This window comes from Molothrus aeneus, chromosome 7, assembly GCF_037042795.1.
Source record: "Molothrus aeneus isolate 106 chromosome 7, BPBGC_Maene_1.0, whole genome shotgun sequence".
NCBI classification, from domain to species: domain Eukaryota; kingdom Metazoa; phylum Chordata; class Aves; order Passeriformes; family Icteridae; genus Molothrus; species Molothrus aeneus.
Genome location: NC_089652.1, coordinates 31,019,262 through 31,042,485, shown reverse-complemented (window position 1 = coordinate 31,042,485; position 23,224 = coordinate 31,019,262). Strand labels below are relative to the sequence as shown.

At 39.9% G+C, this 23,224-nt stretch overlaps 1 protein-coding gene across 2 annotated transcripts in view; it reads left to right on the top strand.

The window, feature by feature from the left end:
• Window positions 1-23,224, top strand: part of DPP10 (dipeptidyl peptidase like 10) — a 438,506-nt gene that overhangs the window by 230,771 nt on the left and 184,511 nt on the right. For both annotated transcript variants that reach the window (XM_066553089.1, XM_066553088.1), the window contains exons 2-3: window positions 9,387-9,501; window positions 18,635-18,730. In XM_066553089.1, the coding sequence (XP_066409186.1) occupies window positions 9,387-9,501; window positions 18,635-18,730 (211 nt within the window). The remainder of the gene's footprint in view (window positions 1-9,386; window positions 9,502-18,634; window positions 18,731-23,224) is intronic.

Here is a 23,224-nt window from a genome sequence, read left to right as displayed (position 1 = left end):
TCATTTCCATGTAATCTCACAGGCAGTCTTCAAGATACAGAGGTGGCTTTTCCTAATCAGACAAAAATCTCATTAGCTTCCAGATGAGACTGGAATGAGGAAAAGAACATGTGGCATGGTGTGAGCACTGGGGCTTTGGTCTGGTGAGGACAGAAGGAACACAACCTGAAGTCAGAGCAGAGCTGTTGGTGGGCTCAGCCCCCCAAAGGAGTGTGAGGCTCCTCTGGACAGCCCTCAGTCTGCAGCTGAGAGTTGCAGGGGAGGTTGGAGTCCTATTTAATAAAGCAGCTGTTCATTAGCTGCTATCCTCAGGAACTTGCAGAGATCCCCATAGGTGGCTTCCTGTAGCTTTCATGTCCCTCCATACTCCTGTCATCTCAAGATGCTTCCTCACCTCTTGTCAGAACTTTGTTATTCTCCCCAGCTCTCCAAGTGTTTCTGCTGGACTGGAAGGAAAGAGTACAGTATTTTTACTTCCAAAACTTTGTCAGAAACAAACTATAAAAGATTGTGAGCACGGGGTGGAAAGGGGATAACTGTCACCCTGGGTTTTTAAGATTTTCTAAGCCTTCTGATGTTGACATTCTTGTAGTGAATTTTCTCACACACTTTCTGTAAATAACTCATTGTTTTGCATTCCTTTATAGAAGAAGAGAGAGTTGATAGACTGTTGGTTTAACCAGTGGCATTGGAGAGGTGCCACTGTCACCCTCCAATCCACTGTCACTTTTGGAAAACTATAAATGTTAGAGTCAGAAAATAAACAGCCCTTTTTTCTCTTTCACCTTGGAACGGTGTGAGCAAGTGTTCTTTTGTGTCCTATAGCGACAGATAACAGCTCTGAAATCCTGAGGCTCAGTGAAGTTGCCTCTGATGCTGGCATTGCACCTCTTCATGGAAGTGCCTTGCATTCAGCTCAGCTTCCAAAAGCATGAGGAGCTCCCTTGCCTGCTGCAGCTTCTTTCTACACTGTGATTGCTCTTTTTTTCAGATAAAACCCTCTTCTGTCATCCATTGTTACTTTATTCAAGTCTCCCTCTGCCCCATGTTCTCTGTAGTTTCTTTACTATTGAGAACTGTCATAGTTTATTTCCCCCCTCCCTGTTTGAATGCTGCTGTGTTAGCTGATGGCCACAAATTTTTCCTTCTGTTTTGATCAGTTGTGCTGACCCATCTCTGCTTTTGTATTTGTTACATGCAGGAATAATGACCTGAGGTTTAAACTCATCTGCTGGGATTAGACCTTGAACAAGGGTCTCAGCAGAATGCTTTAGAAGTTAAGCTTTTACTTATTTGTCTAGTGTAATAGCTAGCTCATTGTCTCTGAGTAAGTGTTACAAGGTACACTACAAAATGAGTGGGAAGATGTGGAATGTATTCTTAATGCTGGCCATAGTACATTAAATAGATTCCATAAATGTTTCTAGCCTTTTTTTTGTGAGTAGTTAGAACTAAGGGTGTTGACAAAGCTGTTCCAAAATACTCCAAACAACCAAAATCCAGTTCATGAATGGGCACTTGCAAGTCCAAGAAAAAGATCTCTCTGCTTAGAGCAAAAATGATCAAGCTGAAAGAAAGCACAAAATATTTTTTAAGGTTAACAGCCAGTGCGAGTGATCAACACTTCTCACAATGACTTCTATATGCACATTTGTTTTAGTTTATTGTTCCTGAGGAGGGGTGGGTTTGGGCTTGTTTTAGTTCTATTGGTCTGGGTTTGTTTTCACTTTGGCTCTGCAAAAGGATGGCTTTGCTCTACCAGAGCAGCCCGAAGAAATAAAAATATGAAGGGAGATTGTTCCCACATCCAAACCCTGCACCTGCTCTGAGCAGGGTAATTGCTAACAAGCTGCTCTCTTTTTAAAATGCCAGTTATCCACAGAGCTGACAAAATCCTGCATTCCTCTGAAAGTGGCATTTTACAGTGACTCTGAAAAGAAGTGCCAATGTTTTCATGAATAAAGATATTGACCGGGGAAAGCAATTGTGTGACCATAATCATTGAGACAAGAACTGTAGCAGCAGGATCTTCTAACACAGAGGGTTGGAAAGGGAACATGAGGGATGAAAATGATAGGTACTTATGCAAATGGATTAGAACTATCCTGTGCCACTTTGTGGATCTGTCTTTTAATCTCTCTTGCTATCTAGGCCATGGGATTAGTCAAAAACAGCTGGAATGGAATGGACACAATCACTTAATCACAAAATCAGAAGGCTTGCTGTGGTAATTTCCCTTCAAATGGCACACTGCAAACCCAGGGCAGGTAGTACTTAATATCAGTTGCAAGCTCAGCTCTACAAAGGACTTTGGAAAGACTGCAATCTTTCCATTATAAGTGTATTGAGTCTGTCTTTTAAAACACCTGAAATGTGACATGAAATTATTAGTCTTTTTCTTTTGTCACCTTTTCTTTATGTTTGGGGAATGCAAATGGCAAGAGTTTAATGAAGTGATGTTGTTGTGATTACATCTGAGCTGCAGAGTGAGACTCATTCTCATTCCTACTGCAAAGCAAATTATGTTTGCTTTTCCTACTCTAATGCACTTTGCCCCTGAAATTCTTGCCAAAATAAGGAGGGGGCTGTGATTCTCCTTAGTGCTTTTCTCTGTAGGCTTTGTCTTGGTGACAGAAAAAAAGAAAAAAAAGACAAAAGGAGGCAGATGATTTATTCAGAGCATCAGAAGATGCCATGCTGGCAGAAACTGCTACAGCCCAAATCAAGCCCCTCTAAGATCTTTCACCTGCCTCAACACAAGACCAGGCAAGCACCAGACGCTGCTGCAGCTCAGTGCTGGTGGGTTTTGTGTTCCAAATAACCACAGTCCAGGGCTAAACACCGATGTGCATCTGCAGACCTGGACTGTCAGGCACACAAGCTTGGTAAAGTTCACTCTGGACTGCAGAAATTGTGGCAGAATCTCTGCATTCAGTTTGAGCTGAACCCAGCAGAAATATTTAAAACTGCTTGAATTCTTGTTCTTAGCTTTATGATAGAGAAATGCATCTTTTCTGCATTTGGGTGATGCCACCATTTATCAGCAGGGTTGATGCAGCATGGGCAGGAGCTCCATGAGAAAAAGCAGGTTTGTTAAATTGCCAGCTCTCAGGGTTAATTGTCTATGAAAGTCTGGGTTTCACTCCTTCTCCCAAAGGGGATGCTGCATTTTAACTACCCAATGTCCTCTGGAAAAGCCTGGCAGAGGCACTCAGGAGTCCTCAGGCTTTAGCCAGTGCCCTCCCACATTTCTGCTCCCACCAGGCATTCTGCTGTTGCTTCTGGCATGATTTCCATGGCGGACATTGAGCTGTGGTTTACAGAAAGAGTTTTCCAAGAAATCCAGAAAGTGCTGTTAGGATAATTCAGAAACCTGACTTACTAATGCAGCATGCTATGCCAATGTTTTCTGACCTTCTGTTCTCTTACAACAACCTTAGTTGTACACACTTGCTGGAAAAATGATGTCTTAAAGACTTTTTATCCTCATTGATTAACAATAAAACTGTGATACTCAATAAGCTTCAGGAAGGAAGCTGTGATTTTTTTCTGGTTATATTGCTTACAAGAAAGGTTGCAAGTTTGTTCAGGTAGAAATATGGAAATATTTGAAAGTTTTTTGTATGTTCTTCTACTACATCTCTTAATTCTGAGTGATTCTTTTTCTCAAATCAATATCCCCAATACTACTTAAAATATGTGCTTGCCTTTTTTTGTCAAGGGATAAAAAATATTTTTATTTGAAATATATCTAGCTGAATTTAGTTTCATGTTCTTATTTCTATTCTAATAGAATAGAAATAAAAGGTGAAAAGTCTTCTTTTTACAGTCTCATGTAATACAACCATTATGGAGGCAATGTCATAGTTTTTTTATTCTAAATATAAAACATCTATGTTTTATATTAACTATTAAAACTATATATTTCTGTGTCAGAATCTCTATTTTATTTAAAAAAAGAGAACAAAAGCTCAGAACTGCTGAATGAGACTAGAGCCCTCTAGGGTTACAGCACTGGTGTATCAGGGCAAAGAGAGTGCCATGGACTTGTGCAAGGCTTTTGTCACTGTCCCACATGGCACCCTGACAGGCCTGAGAGATGAGCCTGTGCTCAAGTTCAGCAAGGCCAGGTGCAGAGTCCTCAGGTGGCTTGTGGCAATTCCAAGCTCAAAGGCTGTGCAGAGGATGGATTGAGAGCAGCCCTGAGGAGGAGAACTTTGGGCGTGCTGCTGAGTGAAAAGCTCAGTGTGACCCAGCAATGTGCACTTGCAGAGATCAGCAGCATCCTGGGCTGCATCCATCCCCTGTGGCAGCAGGGCAGGGATCAGAGCATCCTGGGCTGCATCCATCCCCTGGGGCAGCAGGGCAGGGATCAGAGCATCCTGGGCTGCATCCATCCCCTGGGGCAGCATGGCAGGGATCAGAGCATCCTGGGCTGCATCCATCCCCTGGGGCAGCAGGGCAGGGATCAGAGCATCCATCCCCTGGAGCAGCATGGCAGGGATCAGAGCATCCTGGGCTGCATCCATCCCCTGTGGCAACAGGGCAGAGATCAGCAGCATCCTGGGCTGCATCCATCCCCTGGAGCAGCAGGGCAGGGATCAGAGCATCCTGGGCTGCATCCATCCCCTGTGGCAACAGGGCAGAGATCAGCAGCATCCTGGGCTGCATCCATCCCCTGTGGCAACAGGGCAGGGATCAGAGCATCCATCCCCTGGGGCAGCATGGCAGGGATCAGAGCATCCTGGGCTGCATCCATCCCCTGGGGCAGCAGGGCAGGGATCAGCAGCATCCTGGGCTGCATCCATCCCCTGGAGCAGCAGGGCAGGGATCAGAGCATCCATCCCCTGGAGCAGCAGGGCAGGGATCAGAGCATCCTGGGCTGCATCCATCCCCTGGGGCAGCAGGGCAGGGAGGGGGCTCTGCCTCTCTACCCTGCTCTGGTGAGACCCCTCCTACAGGGCTGCATCCAGCTATGGGGCTGCAGGGTAAGAGGGGTGTGGGCCCTGTTGGAGGAGTCCAGAGGAGATCCCAAAGGTGCTCAGAGGGCTGGAGCACCTCTCCTGCACAGACAGGCTGGGACAGGTGGGGCTGTTCAGCCTGGAGTAGTGAAAACTCTGTGAAAACTTTAGAGCAGCTTGTGAAGGGCTTACAGGAGAGCTGGAGAGGGACTTTTTACCAGGGCTTGTAGTGACTGGACAAGGGAGAATGGCCTTACACTGAAAGGGGCAGGCTTAGATCAGATATAAGAAAGAAATTCTTCACTGTGAGGGTGTGGCACTGGCTCCTGGGAGAAGCTGTGTGTTTCCTGTCAGTGTTCAAGGCCAGTCTGGATGGACTTTGAGCAAGATGGTCTCGTGGAAGGAGTGAGCTGATCTTTAAGATCCCTTCCCACCCAAAGTGTTTATGATTCTGTGCCATAGCTTGTGGTATTCAAAGCCATGTCTTGCTGCTGCTTCAAAGATTTTCATGCCTGGAGTGAATCAGTTCATCATCAGCCTGAGAACTGTTTTTGGAGATGGACTATATATATTTAGAAAACAGCCTAGAAAAGGAGAGAGAAAGATACTTCAGCCTATTTGAATTATATTTGCTTTGCATATTTGCTGGATGTATTTTTTTCAGCATTTCCCTCTGAAATACCTCGTTTTGCAGTGGTGAGTGGGGTTTAGCACAGAGGGCTGCAGAAGGGTTGAAATGACTCATTTGTCCTCTGAGAGCCTCAACCTGTCCTATCTCCCACACCCAGGCCCTGCAGGTTTTTGGTTTAGCCTTTCTTTTGGTTACTTTGGCCTTTCTTTTGGTTACTTTAGCCTTTCTTTTGGTTGAGGATTTGCAGCCTCTGTGGTGCTGTATCACACATATGGTGCATTCTTTTTTAAGACCAGTCTTTTAGGGGTCTTTTCAACAGAAGCTGGATGGAGACAATCACAGAGCAGGAGCTTTAGGCTTTGTCCTTTGGTTGCATGCAGATCTCTGATGGTGAGTGCTTGCAGGCTCTTGGTAAATGTGGTCCCCAGCATTTGGCAGCAGCAGCCATTTGAACCTCTAATGTTGGTGTACAGGGGTTTTTTGTGCAAGAAGAGTTTCATTTTTCTCTTTGTAGCTGTGTTTTAGTAAGGTATTATTCAGTCACAAATTACTTTCAGAAATATGTATTACTTGAGGATTGTTTTTGGCAACAATGCAATTAAATGGTTTGTAAAAAGCTGCTATAAATAATGAGAAAACTTGCAATTGTATTATTCTTTGCACAGCCATTTTCTGATTCATTAGAGTTAGACTGTAAAATCTATAATAACATTATAGGTAGTGTTATATATAAACCACCATATTCAAGAGCTGGTATTTTTTCAAACCACATTAATAAAAGAGCCTTTTTAGGAGATTAAATCCTTAAATCTCCATCTGTGTCTGCATGGTTGTTATGTGCCAGTTAGCAGATAGTTATGGGGAAACTACATGTTGTCAAAAGCTTCTCATTGTATGGCTCTCTGTGATGTTTCCTATTGAAGGGCTCTATCTTCTTGTCACACTCAGAAATCACAGCTTCTGCCTTGCCACTGATACACAGCCCAAAGATCCCTTTAACTGCCTTTTGCTTATGGCCATTTCAAAGCAGCACGAGGCTAAAAATATTATATTGTTGAAGGACTGCAGCTTCCACTGTTTTAAAATTTTGTAGGTGACAGCCCAAGAGTTGCATTGGTTAGCATCAAAAAAGTTAATTGGAGATGCCCTCGATGCAGACTGTGCTATGAGTTCACTTCATTATAGTAATTTTTCTAATGTTTCATTTCATTTCATTTCAATTTTTCTTCATATTTCATCAATATTTATAATATTTCAATTTTCTAATATTGTTTGTATACAGTAACTTCATAAATGTCTTACAAGAATGTTGTCACTCAATATCAAAACATCATCATGGCCTTTCATAATTTCTAATATAATAATTTGATACAACTTGTAATTTTATCCAAATATTAAAACCGAATATCTTAATTTCAGACAAGTCCTCCTTTTTATGTCATTCCCCAGACTTTCAGCTAGCTAGAAACTCTCTTCTTTCTCACTGTAAGCTTTGTATGCTCAGTACTTGATTCATCTCTTTGGTATTCTCCTTGCACAAATTTGCAGAAGTATTTAAAATGAAGCTTTATTTTTAGAAACTGAACAATATTCATGTCTGAAGAGCAGAACCTTGTGAGTAATAAGGACTTGGTACATTTTTTAGAAGCTTTGGCACATTCATCAAGTTGTCCAGCTTCTGTCATTTTAAGTCAGTTCTTTGGAATAGGGTTTCACAATGCTCTGAGGGAAACTAAAGTTTTCTCACCAGCACTTGGTTCTGTGAGCTTCTAGTTCCTGTCTTAAACTGGACTCTGTCAGATGTCATTTAAATAAGGCTAACACTGTGATGCTTAGAAGAAGTTTGTGTTTCCTAGACTGTGCTAGTAACACTTTAAAATAATTCTTACTTCAGGGAAAATCATAGCTTGGATCTGAGTTCACCTGCAGGACTCAGAAATTCTCTATTTCTGTGGAAAAGCTGTGGATCCCTGCAATGTCCCATGGCCAGGGCTGTCCAGAGAGGATGGAACCACCAGGGGCTCATAACCTGGGTGATGCTCATCCCCTAGGGATCCCCAAAGGGCTGGTGAAGAGTCATGCAGGCCTTGAAGACCTGGGTCTAAGGCCACAGAGTTTGTGGTAATTAGCATTTCACAAGGGAGGAAGGGAAATGAGGGAAGCAGGCAGGCTTGAAAGTGGTTGGGAAGCAGGGGCAATGGGGTGGAGAAAGGAGATGGATGCCAGGAGCTCCTGTTTACACCATTTCTTCCCCCTGAGTGCTGAAGCCATGGTAGGGGCTGCCCTGAGGAGACAGAATGGCTGCTCTGCCACTCTGGTGGGAGTAAAAATCTCAAAAATGAGCAATCTCAGGAAGGCTGGGCAGCATGATGTGTCCCGTGGGCAGAAGTGGGGACATTCCTGGCTGGGAGCTGTGATGTGCTGAGGACTGCTGGGAGAATTCCCTGTGGGATTGCTCAGAGCCTGTGTTGGGCAATTCCCCTTTTATTTTCTGGAAAAGAGGACCAGGGAGAGAAGATGCCTTTTATAGGTAGAAATGAACTGGCAAGGAGTTAAAAAAACAACATGAAAAAGTTAAAGACACAATTGCTGCTGTGGGTGATGTGTGATGCTGAAGTGGTGCATGTGAGCCAAGAAGGCACAAGAAAATTGCCACTCTCTGTTAAGACTTACCCATTTCACACTCATTATGACTCAGAAATACAAAATGAAATCATGTGTATGTGAAAAAATTTTACCATGCTTTTGGAAGCTTGTAAAACATAACAGGAGGTGGGTTTTGGATTTTTTTTGCAATCCTACCATAGCAATTACTTATAACAAAATAAAATAAAAACTTTTATCCTAGAAAAAAATTAATTGATAATTAATTATTATTAATAATAATAATTGTTTATTAAATAAAATTATTAGTAACTAAAGGCATGTGTCATTGTGGTAGAGAAATATTTCTGCTTGCCAAATCTAGATAGAAAAAATAGTGTTTTCTGTGAGGGAGAGTTGGGGTTGTAAGAAACAATTGCACTAGTTTTGTCATTGTGTTGTTAGCTGTTTGTGTGCTGTTTGGTCTCAAACTGTACCATGAATGTGGGCAATACATGGCTGGGATTGAAAATATGTAAATGGTGCCTGGCAGGAGTTAAATGTGTAAGCACAGAGGATGGAGGCTTAAGTGCACTGGTACTTACAGAAGCATTCATTTAACATTTGTTATAAGCTACTGTTGTTTTTTTATAACTAATAGGGGAGCAGTTTACAGTTGATCTACTGCACAGAGAAAAAGAGCTTGTAGCTTCAGATGGAATAGTTGCAGCCTCAGGCAGTTTTGCTAATGCTTTCTATTACAAATAAGTTTAATAGCGTGCATTAAAAAGGATGTGTATTTAAACCTTTATGATCCATACCATGTTAGGTGGAATTACAGTAAATTGCTACATTTCATTTCTGTAATTATCTTATAAACTGCGAGTTGATATTGTCCTGAAGTTTATGTTCAGGACATTTTAACACCAGTTGTATTTTGGACAGCTTGCATAAGATCATTTGATTGTCTCTTAGGGGTACAAAATTACATATATATTAAAAAAAAAAAGAAAAAAAATCTATTAAAAAAGCATGAGAGTTGCACACCTTTGGATGACTCTGTGTACTGTGGAGAAGGGAGGGACCATGATCACCTCCCCTGCACATTATGAGCGTGCACAGAGCAATTTTCCTGTTGCTAATAGTTCTGGAAATGTATGTTTGAGAAATGTGGTCTTTTTCTTTTATTTCATTTTTTTCCATTCCTGTAGGAACTTGGAAGTAACAGCCCTCCGCAGAGGAACTGGAAGGGAATTGCCATTGCGCTGCTGGTGATTCTAGTTGTTTGTTCACTCATCACCATGTCAGTCATTCTTTTAACCCCAGGTAACCTTCTTCTTTATTTGATCTTATTAAAGGTCTGTGATTCATAATGCAGTCATAAAGCAATGGATGTTGAAGTGTCTCTTGCCTTTAAGCATTCTTAACTTGTGGCTGTTGTAAATTTGGTGCTGTAGGGACTCGGGAGCTGCTGGAGGCCTTGTGAAGCAGAAATATTTGGGGTTGGCAATATTTGGGGTTGGCAATCCTTAGGGTTGTGTGTGTCTTGAGGGGGTTATAGCAATCCTTGTGAGCCTCAGCAGGTGTGAGCTGACTTCAAGAGTTTGTTGTTGGTTTTTCATGTAATTACAGATTCAGAGGTGAGCTAAGAGAAAATTGTATTCCATGGAAAACTGATTCTGAGAATGCAACTTCTCTCTGAATCATGAACATGGATCTTCCACCTGTACATGCACAAGCTCCTTCCCTTTTCTCTCTTTCTGAAACAACAAGGGGAAAGTAATTGCTCAGTCACAGAAAAAAAAAGGGTGAGGGCAAGAAGAAGTAGATAAAAAGAGAAAACACTCCACAAGTTTAAAAAACCCCAAACTTTGAATCCTTTTGCCAGTTTTAAAGTTGGAGTGTAAAGTACCTGATTTGCATGGCATGCCTGGATAGTAAATATTGGTCTGCAAATATTCTGCCATTCAAGTTTGTGTAAACCAGAAAGTTAATGAAGCTCTTTTCACTAAATAATGGTTCCAGGCTGTTTGGCCACGAGATGAAATCACTGAGGGAAGCTGTGCATGAGCAAGTACAGCAGCACAGTGCTGCTGCTTGAGAGGAAGGTGGTGAGGCTAAATGGAAAAGGATCAAAAAGCTTTGCTTTTGTCAGAGAGCATGAGGCAGCTGGAAAGAGAAGGCAGGAACACTATGGATAGTCTGCTTCCTCTGTTTCCTACTCCTTATGCAGGGTGCTGTCCAAAATAACTGTTTGCTTATTTCCACTTAGATCAAGTTGAGAAAAATAAAAGCAAAGTTGTGCTGCTGTAGTCTCAGTGAATTGGAGCCTTCTTCAGGGAATAAGAAAAAAGAGATTTTGAGAGCACATGGTAGTGTATCCTAGTACACTCTAAGACAGAAGACTGTTTTTTGTTTCGAGGAGGATGTTTCCCTTTCTTTGAAGACTTATAAAATATCAAGTGTTTGCTGGAACCTACAATAATAACTTTCAGTTGTGGCTCTTATATCTATATAGAATTATTAATGATGTAAAACATAAACTGAAGTCCTTGAAGGCACTCATGGAAGCAGAATAAACAACCTAGGGGAATGTTAACTTTTTAAAAAAAATATGTTAAAAAAGCACGGTGAATTACAACATCTCTGAGGCCGTTTCAAAATCCAGAGATCTTGGTTGAAAACTTGTGTAAGCTGGGACCTACATTTCAGCTGAAGTCATGCAAGTGAAAACTAGTTCTGTCAGCTCAGATGCTCTGAGATATCCCATAGAGACTGTGAAGCTTGATAGAAATGAAAACCTTTCTCCCAGAACAGTCTAGGTCTGTAAAACTGGGCTTTCCTGTGGGTTGGAAATGCTCACCATGGAAAGCTTTGAGGTGCATTGTAGGACAGATAATTGCCCTGTTTTGGCCCTAATCATTGCTGCTCCCCCTTCACTTTCATTATTAATTTGTTTGATTATTATGAATTATTAGTGGTTTGGGAAGCAGATATTTTGTTACTTTAAGCACTATAGCTGACACTAATTTCTCATGAATATGTTTTAAGATCACTGTGGGATGTTCAGTATTTGAGGAGAGGAGAGAGGAAAAAAGTAGAGACCCCCCCTCACATCTGGCCATTGTGAAGTGCTCAGTTCCAAATTGATGCTAATTTGTTATTATAAATATTTAGGTTTGAAAATCCTTCTCATAAAATATAACAGGTCTGAATGAAGATATTCAGTGTAAATGTCCTTTGTTTCCCTGGGATGTTTCAGTGTTCATTTCTAGTACTATTTTGAGCATCAGAGAGTTCTCTCCCTATTTAGTTCTGCCTGTATGGATGGGTGCTTCTTAGATTTCATGTAAATTCCCCTAAACACTGTACATCATGCTGCTTCTTTTTATGGAAATGATGATAATTTCAGATGATTATGGCTCAGAAGCATGATTGTTTCACTGGTGTTTTTTGGAGGCAAAAGTGTACTTACTGATATGCCAAACACAACAGCAGTGAACTCTTTTGCCTGTAATTATTTACACATTGTTTTGTCCACAATGTAAGAAACTCTTAGGTCTGTGTGCACTAACAGCTGTCATTTGACTTCTCTCAAATTTTGAGCAACAGCTTTCCTGCCTTTTCATAGAGGGACCAATGCTTCCATATGGGATAACATGTTTTTAAAAAAAAGTGCAATTCATTTGCAAAAAGCCTCAAAGAGGCTTTAGCTTCCACTAAAGATAGAAATTATGTTAAAACTAAAAGGAAATTCTTGATTTTATTTTTTTGTATTATCTTTTATCACATGAAATATAAGTTGACTATACAATATTAAGCAGGATCTCTGTTGAAATAAGAGATGTATTTTGACCTATTAGTATATTGGCTTTTGTTCATATATGAAAACTCTGTGTTACAGTTATGTTTGTGGTTTGAGTAAATGTATTGTGCCAACAACATTAGTAACATTTCTGATAATTTTATCTTGCTTTTAATCTATGATAATACTCAGAATCTTTATAAATGTCTGAGTCTTCTCAACAAAGAGATGAAAAAGTGGAAGAGCAAATAACCCAGTGATATAAAACATTAGTGGCAGAGTCTGAATGAACTCAGCCCAGCAGCCACTTGTTGGGGCTCAGGAACTCTCTGTGAGCCCCCATGGACTAAAGAGCACATTAAATAGACCCCACTGCTCCCAGCAAGTGGAAATTGCTACAGTGCTCCTTACCTGGAAGTAGAAGGCTTGCAGGCAAATATCCCTGCTGGTTTTCTTCAAAATTAGAAAAGTGCAGTGATAAAGAAAGTGCATAGAAATGCTTTGGCATTGAATGAAGTTGCCCTTGTTAAAGCAGAGGGCTGGAGTGGAAAAACTTGCAAGTTTCAGAACAGGAGCCTGTCTGTCCTCTGGGGCAACTGCATTATGAACCTAGTGAGTTTTGTTTAATATTTGGAGTGGATTGCTGGAGAAGTATTTAAGAGAAAACAAAAGAAAATAACTTGGGAATAATCTTATAAATATATCTTTATATTGGGAATTAGTGACCAGTGCAGAGACATCCATGAGATGCCATCATTTGGTTTGTATGTCCGTATAAATATAACACAGGCATCTTCTGCTGCTTTTATTCTATTTTATGCTTTTGAGGTTTCATCTCACACATATACTGAAATAGTCTTGAGTAGATTTTTAGATATCAGTGCCTTTAAATCATTCCTGCCTTTGAATCAGCTTGTTCTTGCTTTGCATCATGACAGTATGTTCCACATTGTAGGAATTATGTGAAGACCTATCTGATGAGCCACTGTTGATCTGTATCTCAAAACTGACAAATGTTCAATTGAAAGTATTAGCAGCTTAAAGTTTTATATGAAAAACCATTTAAAAACAGCCTAAGAGTTGTATGGATTTGGCCTCCCCTGTACAGGTGTTTTGCCACAATACTTAAAGCTGTTTTTTTCCTTTTGGGACTGTCAGTATTTCTACCTTCATGTTAACTTACAGTTTCTGAAGGTGTGGAAGACTCAAATGCTTTTTCTAGGACTTGATTACTGAGATATTGATGTTGGTATTTAAACCATGCCTGCTGATGTGTGCACTTGCTGTTCAGCAAAGTGGCACCTGCCTAATCAGAGACTCAAGGAAAACTCACACATGACAGAAATAAAAAGACATTTTTTCAGAAAAATTACTTTAGAAAACATTTAGGTCAGACAAATGGTCAGAAAAAGACTTTTTGTGGAAAGGGTTGAGTAAAATCAAGCTCTGGGAAGAGAATCTATTTGGATTATGTCCAGTAAATAAACTGTTCAGGGTTAGGATCAACCTCTCCATACCCTCTCTCATACTAATCTTAAAGGAAAAAAGAAAGCAAACTACTATTCTTTATTTTGTTTTCCTTTGGTGATGTGGATATTCAGTGCAAGAATTTTCAGGTTTCTGTTCAATTCTGTATAGACTCCCTGTACCTAGTGTAAATTGGCAGGCAGATTTTGATATCCAACAATTTTCTGGCAAGTTTTCTTCCTTTGTCATGATAACACAAAGTGAGCTATGCTAATTCCCAGTTACACCTGCTAGCTTGCATGCAGTTTACTAGTGAAAGTGTTTTTCCACTTTTCAGATGGCATTTAACATCAAGCCTTTATCCTAATTTCAAGCATAAAACCTTTTTTTTCCACAGCAAAGTCAGTAGGGAGTTTCAGTTAATGGCATACTACAGTACATAATTATTAGTTTTATTTGCTAAGTTAGAAGGCAAATTTTAAGAGGTGTTTAGACTATATTTAACCTGCAAAAATAATATCCTATAAACTCGTGAAAAGTAGCAAGGCCATTAATTTCAAGTTTTGGAGCCTTCTAGTTTAATAAGCACAAACAGGTTTGTCACTTTGAATTAATACATGCCAGTATTGGAACTCTTTTTAATTGGATGTACAATTAAGAAGTAGTCATTTAGTCTTTAGCATTTGATTTTGTTTGTGTCTCTGTAATCTGTGTAATTTGCTGCACATATAGACATTATATATATATATATATATATATATATATATATATATATATATAATTTCAGACCAAAATACAGGAATCTGTGGTAAATAGCATGAGAACATTGGAAATATCATTCCTTTAAGGAATAACTCAATAAAATTTACAGGGGAATGAAAAAGAGATATTAGGCTATTTTGTAATGTAATAATGCAAAGTAGTAAAAGGAAGTCTTTAAAATGAAACAAGTACATCCTAGAATCAGAGATTAGTTTGGGTTGGAAAGGACCTTAAAGATCATCTCATTCCAACCCCCCTGCCATGGGCAGGGACACTTTCCACTATCCCAGGTGGCTCCAAGCTCTGTCCTGGTTCTGAGCACTTCCAGGGATGGGGCAGCCAAAGCTTCCCTGGGCACCCTGTGCCAGGACCTCTCCTCTCTCGCAGGGAAGAATTTCTTCCTGACACCCAATCTAAACCTGCTCTCTTTCAGTTTAAAGCAATTTCCCCTCGTCCTGTCACTCCATGACTGCCCAAAAGTCTCTCTCCAGCTTTCTTAGAGCCCTCTTAGGTATTGGAATGTGCCCTAAGGTCTTGCTGGAGCCTTCTCTTCTCCAGGCTGAGCAGTCTCAAATCTCCCCATCTCCATAGCAGAGATGCTGCAGCTCCCTGGGCATCTTTGTGGCCTCCTCTGGACCTGCTCCAGCGGGTCCATGTCCTTGTCACTTGGAGAAGAGTTACCAACAATGCATTCCAGGAACCTTCTGGGTTGGTTATGCCCTGCTGTGCTGTCCCCCAGGAGATATTGGGGTGGCCAAAGTCACCCACAGGGACCAGGGCTTGTGGATGTGAGGACACTGCCCTTGCTCTCCCAGCTGGGGCGGCCTGTAGCAGCCACCAAGGTGACAATCATGCCACCTGTCCCTGTGCCCTCTTTAATCCTGACCATAAGGTCAGGTCACCTCATCCATCCATGCATCCATCCATGCATCCATCCATCCATCCATCCATCCATCCATCCATCCATCCATCCATCCATCCATCCATCCATCCATCCATCCAATCCATCCATCCTCCATCCATCCATCCATCCATCCATCCATCCATCCATCCATCCATCCATCCATCCATCCATCCATCCATCCATCCATCCATCCATCCATCCATCCCTCCATCCATCCATCCATCCGTCCATCCGTCCGTCCATCCATCCATCCATCCATCCATCCATCCATCCATCCATCCATCCATCCATCCATCCATCCATCCATCCATCCATCCATCCATCCATCCATCCATCCAATCCATCCATCCTCCATCCATCCATCCATCCATCCATCCATCCATCCATCCATCCCTCCGTCCATCCGTCCATCCGTCCATCTGTCCGTCCGTCCATCCATCCATCCATCCATCCATCCATCCATCCATCCATCCATCCATCCATCCATCCATCCATCCATCCATCCATCCATCCATCCATCCATCCATCCATCCATCCATCCAATCCATCCAATCCATCCATCCTCCATCCATCCATCCTCCATCCATCCATCCATCCATCCATCCAATCCATCCATCCATCCATCCATCCATCCATCCATCCATCCATCCATCCATCCATCCATCCATCCATCCAATCCATCCAATCCATCCATCCATCCATCCATCCATCCAATCCATCCAATCCATCCATCCATCCATCCATCCATCCATCCATCCATCCATCCATCCATCCATCCATCCATCCATCCATCCATCCATCCCAGCTGGTCCCTGACACAGAGGGCCACCCCTCCTGTTCTCCCCTGCCTCTAAGTATAAATGTGGTGGGGTACAACTAATTTGCTCAATAGAGATTAACCCACTGCTGTTTTGAGGGTTCCCAGGATGTGTAATTCATCCTGTTATAGATAAACATCTAGATGTTAACATCTATATAGATAAACATCTGAGATGTTGACAGAGAGCAAAGGTGGAGTTAAGGGTTACAAACAGGACTCTGATTTGGTTAAAATTTACCATTAAGAAAAAAAAAACACTTCTAAAACATCTTGTAAAGTGGCTTGAAGATGCCATTTTTTTCAGTTGATAAATGCAGACCATAATTTAAAACTTACTTTAAAATCCAATTTATATTGAGATTTCTTGCCAGGGATGTGATAGCAAACAGAGAGCAGAGCTGGTGTTCCTTTTTTCTCTAATAGCCTCTCTGTACTCAGCTGATATATTGTTTTAGTGATTTTTATTTAAGCAGTTGGAAAAAATCTGTCGTAGGTAAGGCAATCTTTGACAGCATAACAGCTTGTGTGAGCTTCATTGCTAGTTGGCAAAGTGGCAGGAAATAAAGGGCCACAATGAGTGGAAACAGACTCAGGTAAGGTTAGAAGGGGAACACGTTTGGAATTACAAACAGCATCAGGACCAGGGTGTGTGGAATCCAAACAGGTGATGGAAAACAGCTTGTGGAGGGTAAGGTTGTCAACAAGGCTGTGGAGAAAGGGGATAATGAGCATGAGGAGAGCCCAGTGTCTGGTACTAAGTCAGAAGCGGCGTTCTGAAGACACAGGAAGGTGTTTGTGGAGCTGAACAGAGCACACATAACAACATGTGCTCACTTTGAAGATAAAACACAGTGTGTGGCAGGAGCAGGAGCTAACAAGGTCCCACAATGTGTAAACAGAGGGATTAGGTATAAATCAAGAGAGATAATGTTGCTCTGCTGTAAAGCCCCAGTAAGACTGCAAGTGGAATGTTGTGTCCCATGCTGGACTGGCAGATGAAAATAAAAACAAACCTAAACAGACTATTTTGATTCCTGGAAGGTAGGGAGAGGGGAAAAAAGCTTATTTAAGGATTAAAATGTTTGTCTTATGAGGGAGGATCCTTAGAAGACATGAAGTGCAAGGAGAGTTGATTGCAGTGGGTCAGTGCTTCCCAGAGCCCTGCTGCCACCTGGGAGGGAGCAACATGCAAAAAGGAGCAGAGCTGGGGAGTGAGCAGCTGGGATGGCCTTGTGTCTATTGTAAATTCATGATGTGCATTAAAAGGGAGTTTCTTTTCAGGACACCAAGGATGCACCTTTATTAATATCAGCTGAAGTGGCTGCAGCAGGCAGTGCTGACATTTAAAGGCAAAAATACCATATTGCTGCTGATTCCAGTCGGCTTTCTGCTGGCCCTCTAATTGAGAAATTTGGCTGAATAAAGACCAATAACAAAACTATTGATTAAATTCATTCTCTTTGAAGGGTCACATTTTCGTCCAAAATGTATGACAGGATATGACCTTTACAAAGCAAATTTCTTTGTTAAAAATGTCCTGGTAACATCATGAGTTGACACAAAGATAACAAAGATGCTTGACTGCTGTGATGGCAGATACTCTCTTTGTATGTGTCTGTCACCAGAGCACTGTTTAATACCAGTAAGGACAAAATCTGCCTACCACAAAGGAGAAGGAAAGAAAAGCTCATAGAGAAGAGAAAGAGTGCAATAATTTATGATAACCTGCCCAATAACACAAAATTATTTTAAAATCCTGGCAGGGCATTGGGCTGGTTGTGTGGGAAGTGCACAGGTGCATCTTTTTGCAGAGGCAACAACCAGCACAGCTTTTGGCAGCTGCTGTCCTAAAGAGCCTAAAGCAGTCAGGTGAGGTGCAAGCTGCTGCCAGTGATTATTGCTTGGAAACTTGGTGGGTTTGTCTTTTGACACTAAAACTTTTGCTGTAATAGTCATGGTTCAACATTACCACTGTTAGTGCAGCAGTTCACTATTGAATCTTCACTACTGAAATCTTCATTACTTATTTTTATAGCTTCCAGCACAAGAACACTGATATTTAGCAGAGCTTCTTTTTTAGTTTTCTGAAGTGTGGCGATGATTTTAGAAGCAGGAAAATAATTTTGGTTTATTTTGTTTGGTTTTGTAAGTCAATGTTGGCTAATGTTCAGGAGCACAATATTCCTGGCTCATGTTTGGGACAAACACAAGGCTGCTAACCAAGTTATGTTTTTCATGTCACTAGAAAGCAAGCACTATAAAATGTGCATGTAGGGTTTTTTTAAATTTTATTTTAAATTGTTGAATAGGTGAAGTTGGTTCCAAATTTACTTGCAGGAATTTTTTTATCTAGTTTCTCTCGGTGTATGGTACTCAATGTGGCCAACATCCTTTGGCTGTCAGGAAATTTTGGTGTTTGTAATTTTTTGTGGAGTGGGGCTGTGGTAAGGAAGAGCTTTGCTCTGAAAGTCCCAATATAATAAATAGCCAAACACTAAATCCTGTAGTTTTCATGTCCAAAAGGTACCAATTCTTTGTTTCCTGAAGCTTTACTAAACAAAAACGATACCTTGCTCTTATTTTTTTTTTCATAACAAGTAAAAGTATTGTTACCATGGTTCTGTAATTCCAGTGTTTTGAGAACAATACAATATATTGTCTCCAATCTTTATCTAAAATGATCTTGTTGTGTTTATTTTAGATGAACTTGCAAATTCATCAGAAAACAGATTATCCTTGGAAGATCTCTTCAGAAAAGAGTTCATAGTTCATAATCCAGAAGCCAAATGGATTAATGGTAAGTTTATAAGCTCTCACTTAATTTGAAACTAGGTAAAAATTTTAAGTCTTGAATGATATTATCCAGTCACTGAGGAAAAAAATAATAAAATCAGTTAAAATTTCAAACCCTCTTGAAATTGGCCAGGGTCCCAGTTTTCCTTGTTGCTCTGAATCACGTCTCTTTCATTAATTTTTGAAGTAGCTTTCTAATTTTAAAGGTCTGTCTAGTAGAAACCCATTAAAATTATCTGTTCATGCTCCTGACTCAGTTGGAGGCAATGATGAGGAATTGTATTTAAGAACTGGATCTTGTTTGTGGATTCACAGGAAAATCAACTCTTAATATCTGAACTTTGAGGTCTGGGAACTGGTTCTCTTTGCATCTTGAAAAGACTTGCATATTTCAATATCTGTACAGTCATAGTAATTTTCTGATGACTACAAATTGTATTTAGTATTCTAATTTATTAAACATATGCATGGCATACAGAGTTCTCAAAAAATTAAGCAGTTTTAATGTAATTAAGGAAAACTAATTCAAACTCTTTTTTCAACTCACTGACTTCTTTTTCTCTTGTTTCCATGCCTTGTTCACTTTCTCTCTGTAAGAAATGTACAGGCAGTGCAGTAGCAACTGTATCAAAGGAATAACAACAGGATTTGTGCAAAACTGAGCAAGACAAAACTGTTGTGGAGTGCTCTGTGCAAGGCAGGGGTCTGGCAGGCTGTGGCTGTGTGTGTAAATTCAGAATGACCTTGCATGGAAATAATGCTCCATTATATCACCTTTGGCATTCAGCTATAACTAGAACTGCTTTACTTAGCAGGGAGCTGTGTGATTGAATTATTGCTTTGTGATAAACTCTGAAGAATAAAGTGGGTATAATAAACATAAGTGCATTTAAAAGAAAAAGCATAAAAAGGAGAAAAGTATGGTCAATCTTTTTTTTTTCAGCACCTGCCCTGGTGTTATTTGTTAGCCATTAGTTTAGGGCTAAGAGAAGGGACACTCATTTTAGTTTCCTCTCACCTCTGCTGAGTTGCCCTTAGTTTCTTCTTGGGACTGGTTTCTGTCTGCAGTCAGTGCAAAAAAAAAAAAAAAAAACCAAAATTGATACTGGGTAAAGCTGGAACAGTTCTGTTGCCAAGAGGAGCAGTTTCTTGTGTTTTTGCTAATGAAATCATAAAAGCAGGTTTTCAATTTTCTGTTCTCTGTTAAATTCACAAAACAGCTGCTTCTGACCCCACCCTATCTGAAAAACACTGCTCCTAATTGTCAAATAGAGGTATCCCAGACCCAGTATTGTAAACTAAAGGGGTAACTAAAAGCAGGTAAGTACATAGTGGAAGAACATCATTATGCTGGTTCCATCTATTACTCTTCTTACTTAAAAAATCCATGAGATTATTCTCCTAAGAGCTCTAGTAGTTCCTCATAACATGTGCATAATATTCTATGCATAAAAATGGTCCTAATTTCAAATCCCAGGACAATAAAACTAAAAGGTTGCGGATGGAGCTACATTAAATATTGGTGAAGCTATAAAACATGTAGATAATTGTATTTCTTAACTCTCTTCTACAGCCTGTAATAACAGCAAAGCTTCTTTTATGAGTTTTCCAGATGTGGTAAAAAAGAAATGCAGAATTTGATGCTAAACCCTTGCTTGGATACAGGTTTTTCCTGTGGTCTTCAAAATCCATCTTAAAAAGCTCCTACAGTGAAAGAGAATTTTATTAGCATCATGCAAAAATATAATTTGTATCATGTAAAAAATTGTTGTAAGCAATCTAGTCTAAAAGCTATGAGATTGTACAGGTATGAACTTTTCCATCTCTTGAAAATAATATTAGAAATGCTCTTTATTAGAGAAGAGCCCTGTGTTTTATTAATAGTACACTGGTACTAATATGCAATCTTTCTGCAATGATGGTTTTCTGAGTCAGTGTGAAAACTTCTAAGCTTTTTACATTAAACTCAGCTGTTCTCCTGAGTTTATTGGCCAAAGAAACAATGAAGTTCAATAGTACAAAAAAAAAGGAGGCAAGAAAGGACATTTTGTTTATCAGAGTATGTGTGTGTATTAGAAATAAAGAAATAGTGGGGGTAATTAAGGATTTATGAATTGTTTAGTATTTTTGATAAATACAGAAAACATATGTATGGGTTTTGGGATTTTTTTTTATTTTTTAATTTTTTTTAAATAGCCAGTATAGTTAATGATAACCAATATCTTGGGCAATAAAAAACCCCAAGGAATAGTCTTGCAAAGCAGCATTTCTGCTTCCTGCTTCTATTTTTATTTTTTAAGACTTTATTTCCTGGCACTGTGGCATTGCAGTGATGGCATTATATGCATGGAAAATGAAATATATAACTTCAGATTTATTACTGTGGAGCTGGAGGGGAGCATTTGGCACTTTCTTTGGATATTGGCAGGATAAGTGAACTTTGAGCACGATGATTTTAGCAGAAAATAAATAGCTACTTACTACCTTTTGCTCCTCTTGGAACGGGATCATTTGTATCCATCTGAAAGTTTTATCATCTTTCCCTCCTGGGAAGGGGTAGGAATAGAGAAGGAAAAGTGGCTCCTACTGTAAGCAGTGTCTTCAGGGTCTGTCTGGAGCATGTTTTGTAGAAAAACAAAAAGAAAGATTTGAGGATTTCAAGTGATGGATGAATCGCTGTGTCCTTAGGTAAGGCCTGGTATTTAACTGCTGCCCTTCAACGAAACTTTCCCTACTGATCTTTGCATTTCTCTGACATTATCTTCCAATCTTGCATTATTTCTTCCTTGTTTGGAATCTCCTCCACTACAAACCCCATCCTCATGCAGCTATTTCTAGAATGCTCTTTAATAAGAGCAGCCCTTAAATGCAGATTTTTTTTACAGTCCATTTCCTTTTCTGCTTGAAACTGAGTCCACAGTTTTATGGGCTTGCCACCAAAGTTAATAATTATGCAAATGTCTAAAGGTGGAGAGGAGATGTTGGTCTTTATCTGAGATAATCAGAAGTTGCTGAAGAAAATAAAAGAAACACTATAAGATAATCTTATAACTGACAAAATATATTCCCATTTTATAGAGTATGTAAGGATGTACCTGTGCAGATATCCAGATTTATCTTCCCTTCATTTTTTTCATTCTATTTTGGTTTATTTCAAAGGCAATATATATATTTTTTTAACCTGACTTGGATTTTTTTTTTCTCTTTGAAAGAATTTTCATAGAAAGAATAAGAAAATAGGGATGGTAGCTAGTAATTTTGTTGTAAGTAACTTAGTAGGGCACTAAGCATTGTCAGCTTTAAATCTGATTGCTTTGGGTGTAAAAGGACATGGTGGAGAGTGCACACAACCATTAACCAGTCCAATCCCTGTTAGCTGGAAAAGTGTTTAGTTTCAGAAGGCATTCCAGTTGTCTGGTTTGTTTTGGAGACCCTAAACGAGAGTACATCTTCCTGTAGCATTATTGATCTTCAGGTTTTCTAATAGGAAATAAGAATTTAAAATGCTGCCAGCGAATAAGGAATGTGAATGTGTCAGGTTGAACCTGACAGCTCACTGGGGCAGAGTGAAGAATTTTTTCAGGATATTTTCCCAATTTCTCTCAAGTTACTTAGAAATGTGTGTGCTGCCCTTTGGGAAATATTAAGGACTCAACAGATTTGCATTCTTTTACTGAGGTCTGTATTTACATCTCTTGTTTCAGGGGCTATAGCTGTTAATAAAATTCAGAATATTTTTGTGTATTCCTCTTCGAATAGATGAGTTGCTTGCATTTTTTTCTGTTCAGACATTCTTTGCTAATCTTTCCTGTACATGATGGAGTGCACTGGCTCCTTGGTGGCACTGGCAGATGGGTGCATAGCCAGCACAGTGACAGGATTTTTCATATATTTTAATAAAGAGTGTGTGTTTTTGTGTGTGTGTGTTTTTTGTGTGTTTGTGTGTGTGTGTGTGTTTTCTCTTATTGTAAACCCCTGTTTTGGAATTAGGTTTATCACCTTTTCCACCATAAAATCCAAGGTTGTGCCAGCAGTCCCAGCAGGCACACCCTGTTCAGTTTTAATTTTCAAAGAAAATAATTTTTTAATACACATATGTATTTTCAAGGCAAAGATTGTTCAACTTTTTTTTTTTTGTTTGTTTGTGTCTTCCCCTTTTACAGTTTTAATGTGTTTCTTTGGACATTATAATAAACCACTCCATCCAAGTCAGAAATATTTTCACACCAGGTGTTTTTTTTAACTCAAGCCTTTGCATTAACTTTATTTAATTGTTTTATTTTGGTGTTTTTCTGGTGTTTCCGGATTTCCTGTATTAGCCTCAGCAGAAACTGTCATTTGCTAATTAATTGCTAGTTCTGATGTGTGCATCTTTTATTTTCATATAGCGAGGAGAAAAGAGAACAGGTGATGACACCCCTTTTTGAACATCAAAGAAACCATGGGACTGGTTTAGGGAGGAAATCTTTCTGCTCTTAACATTTATTTTGTGAACATT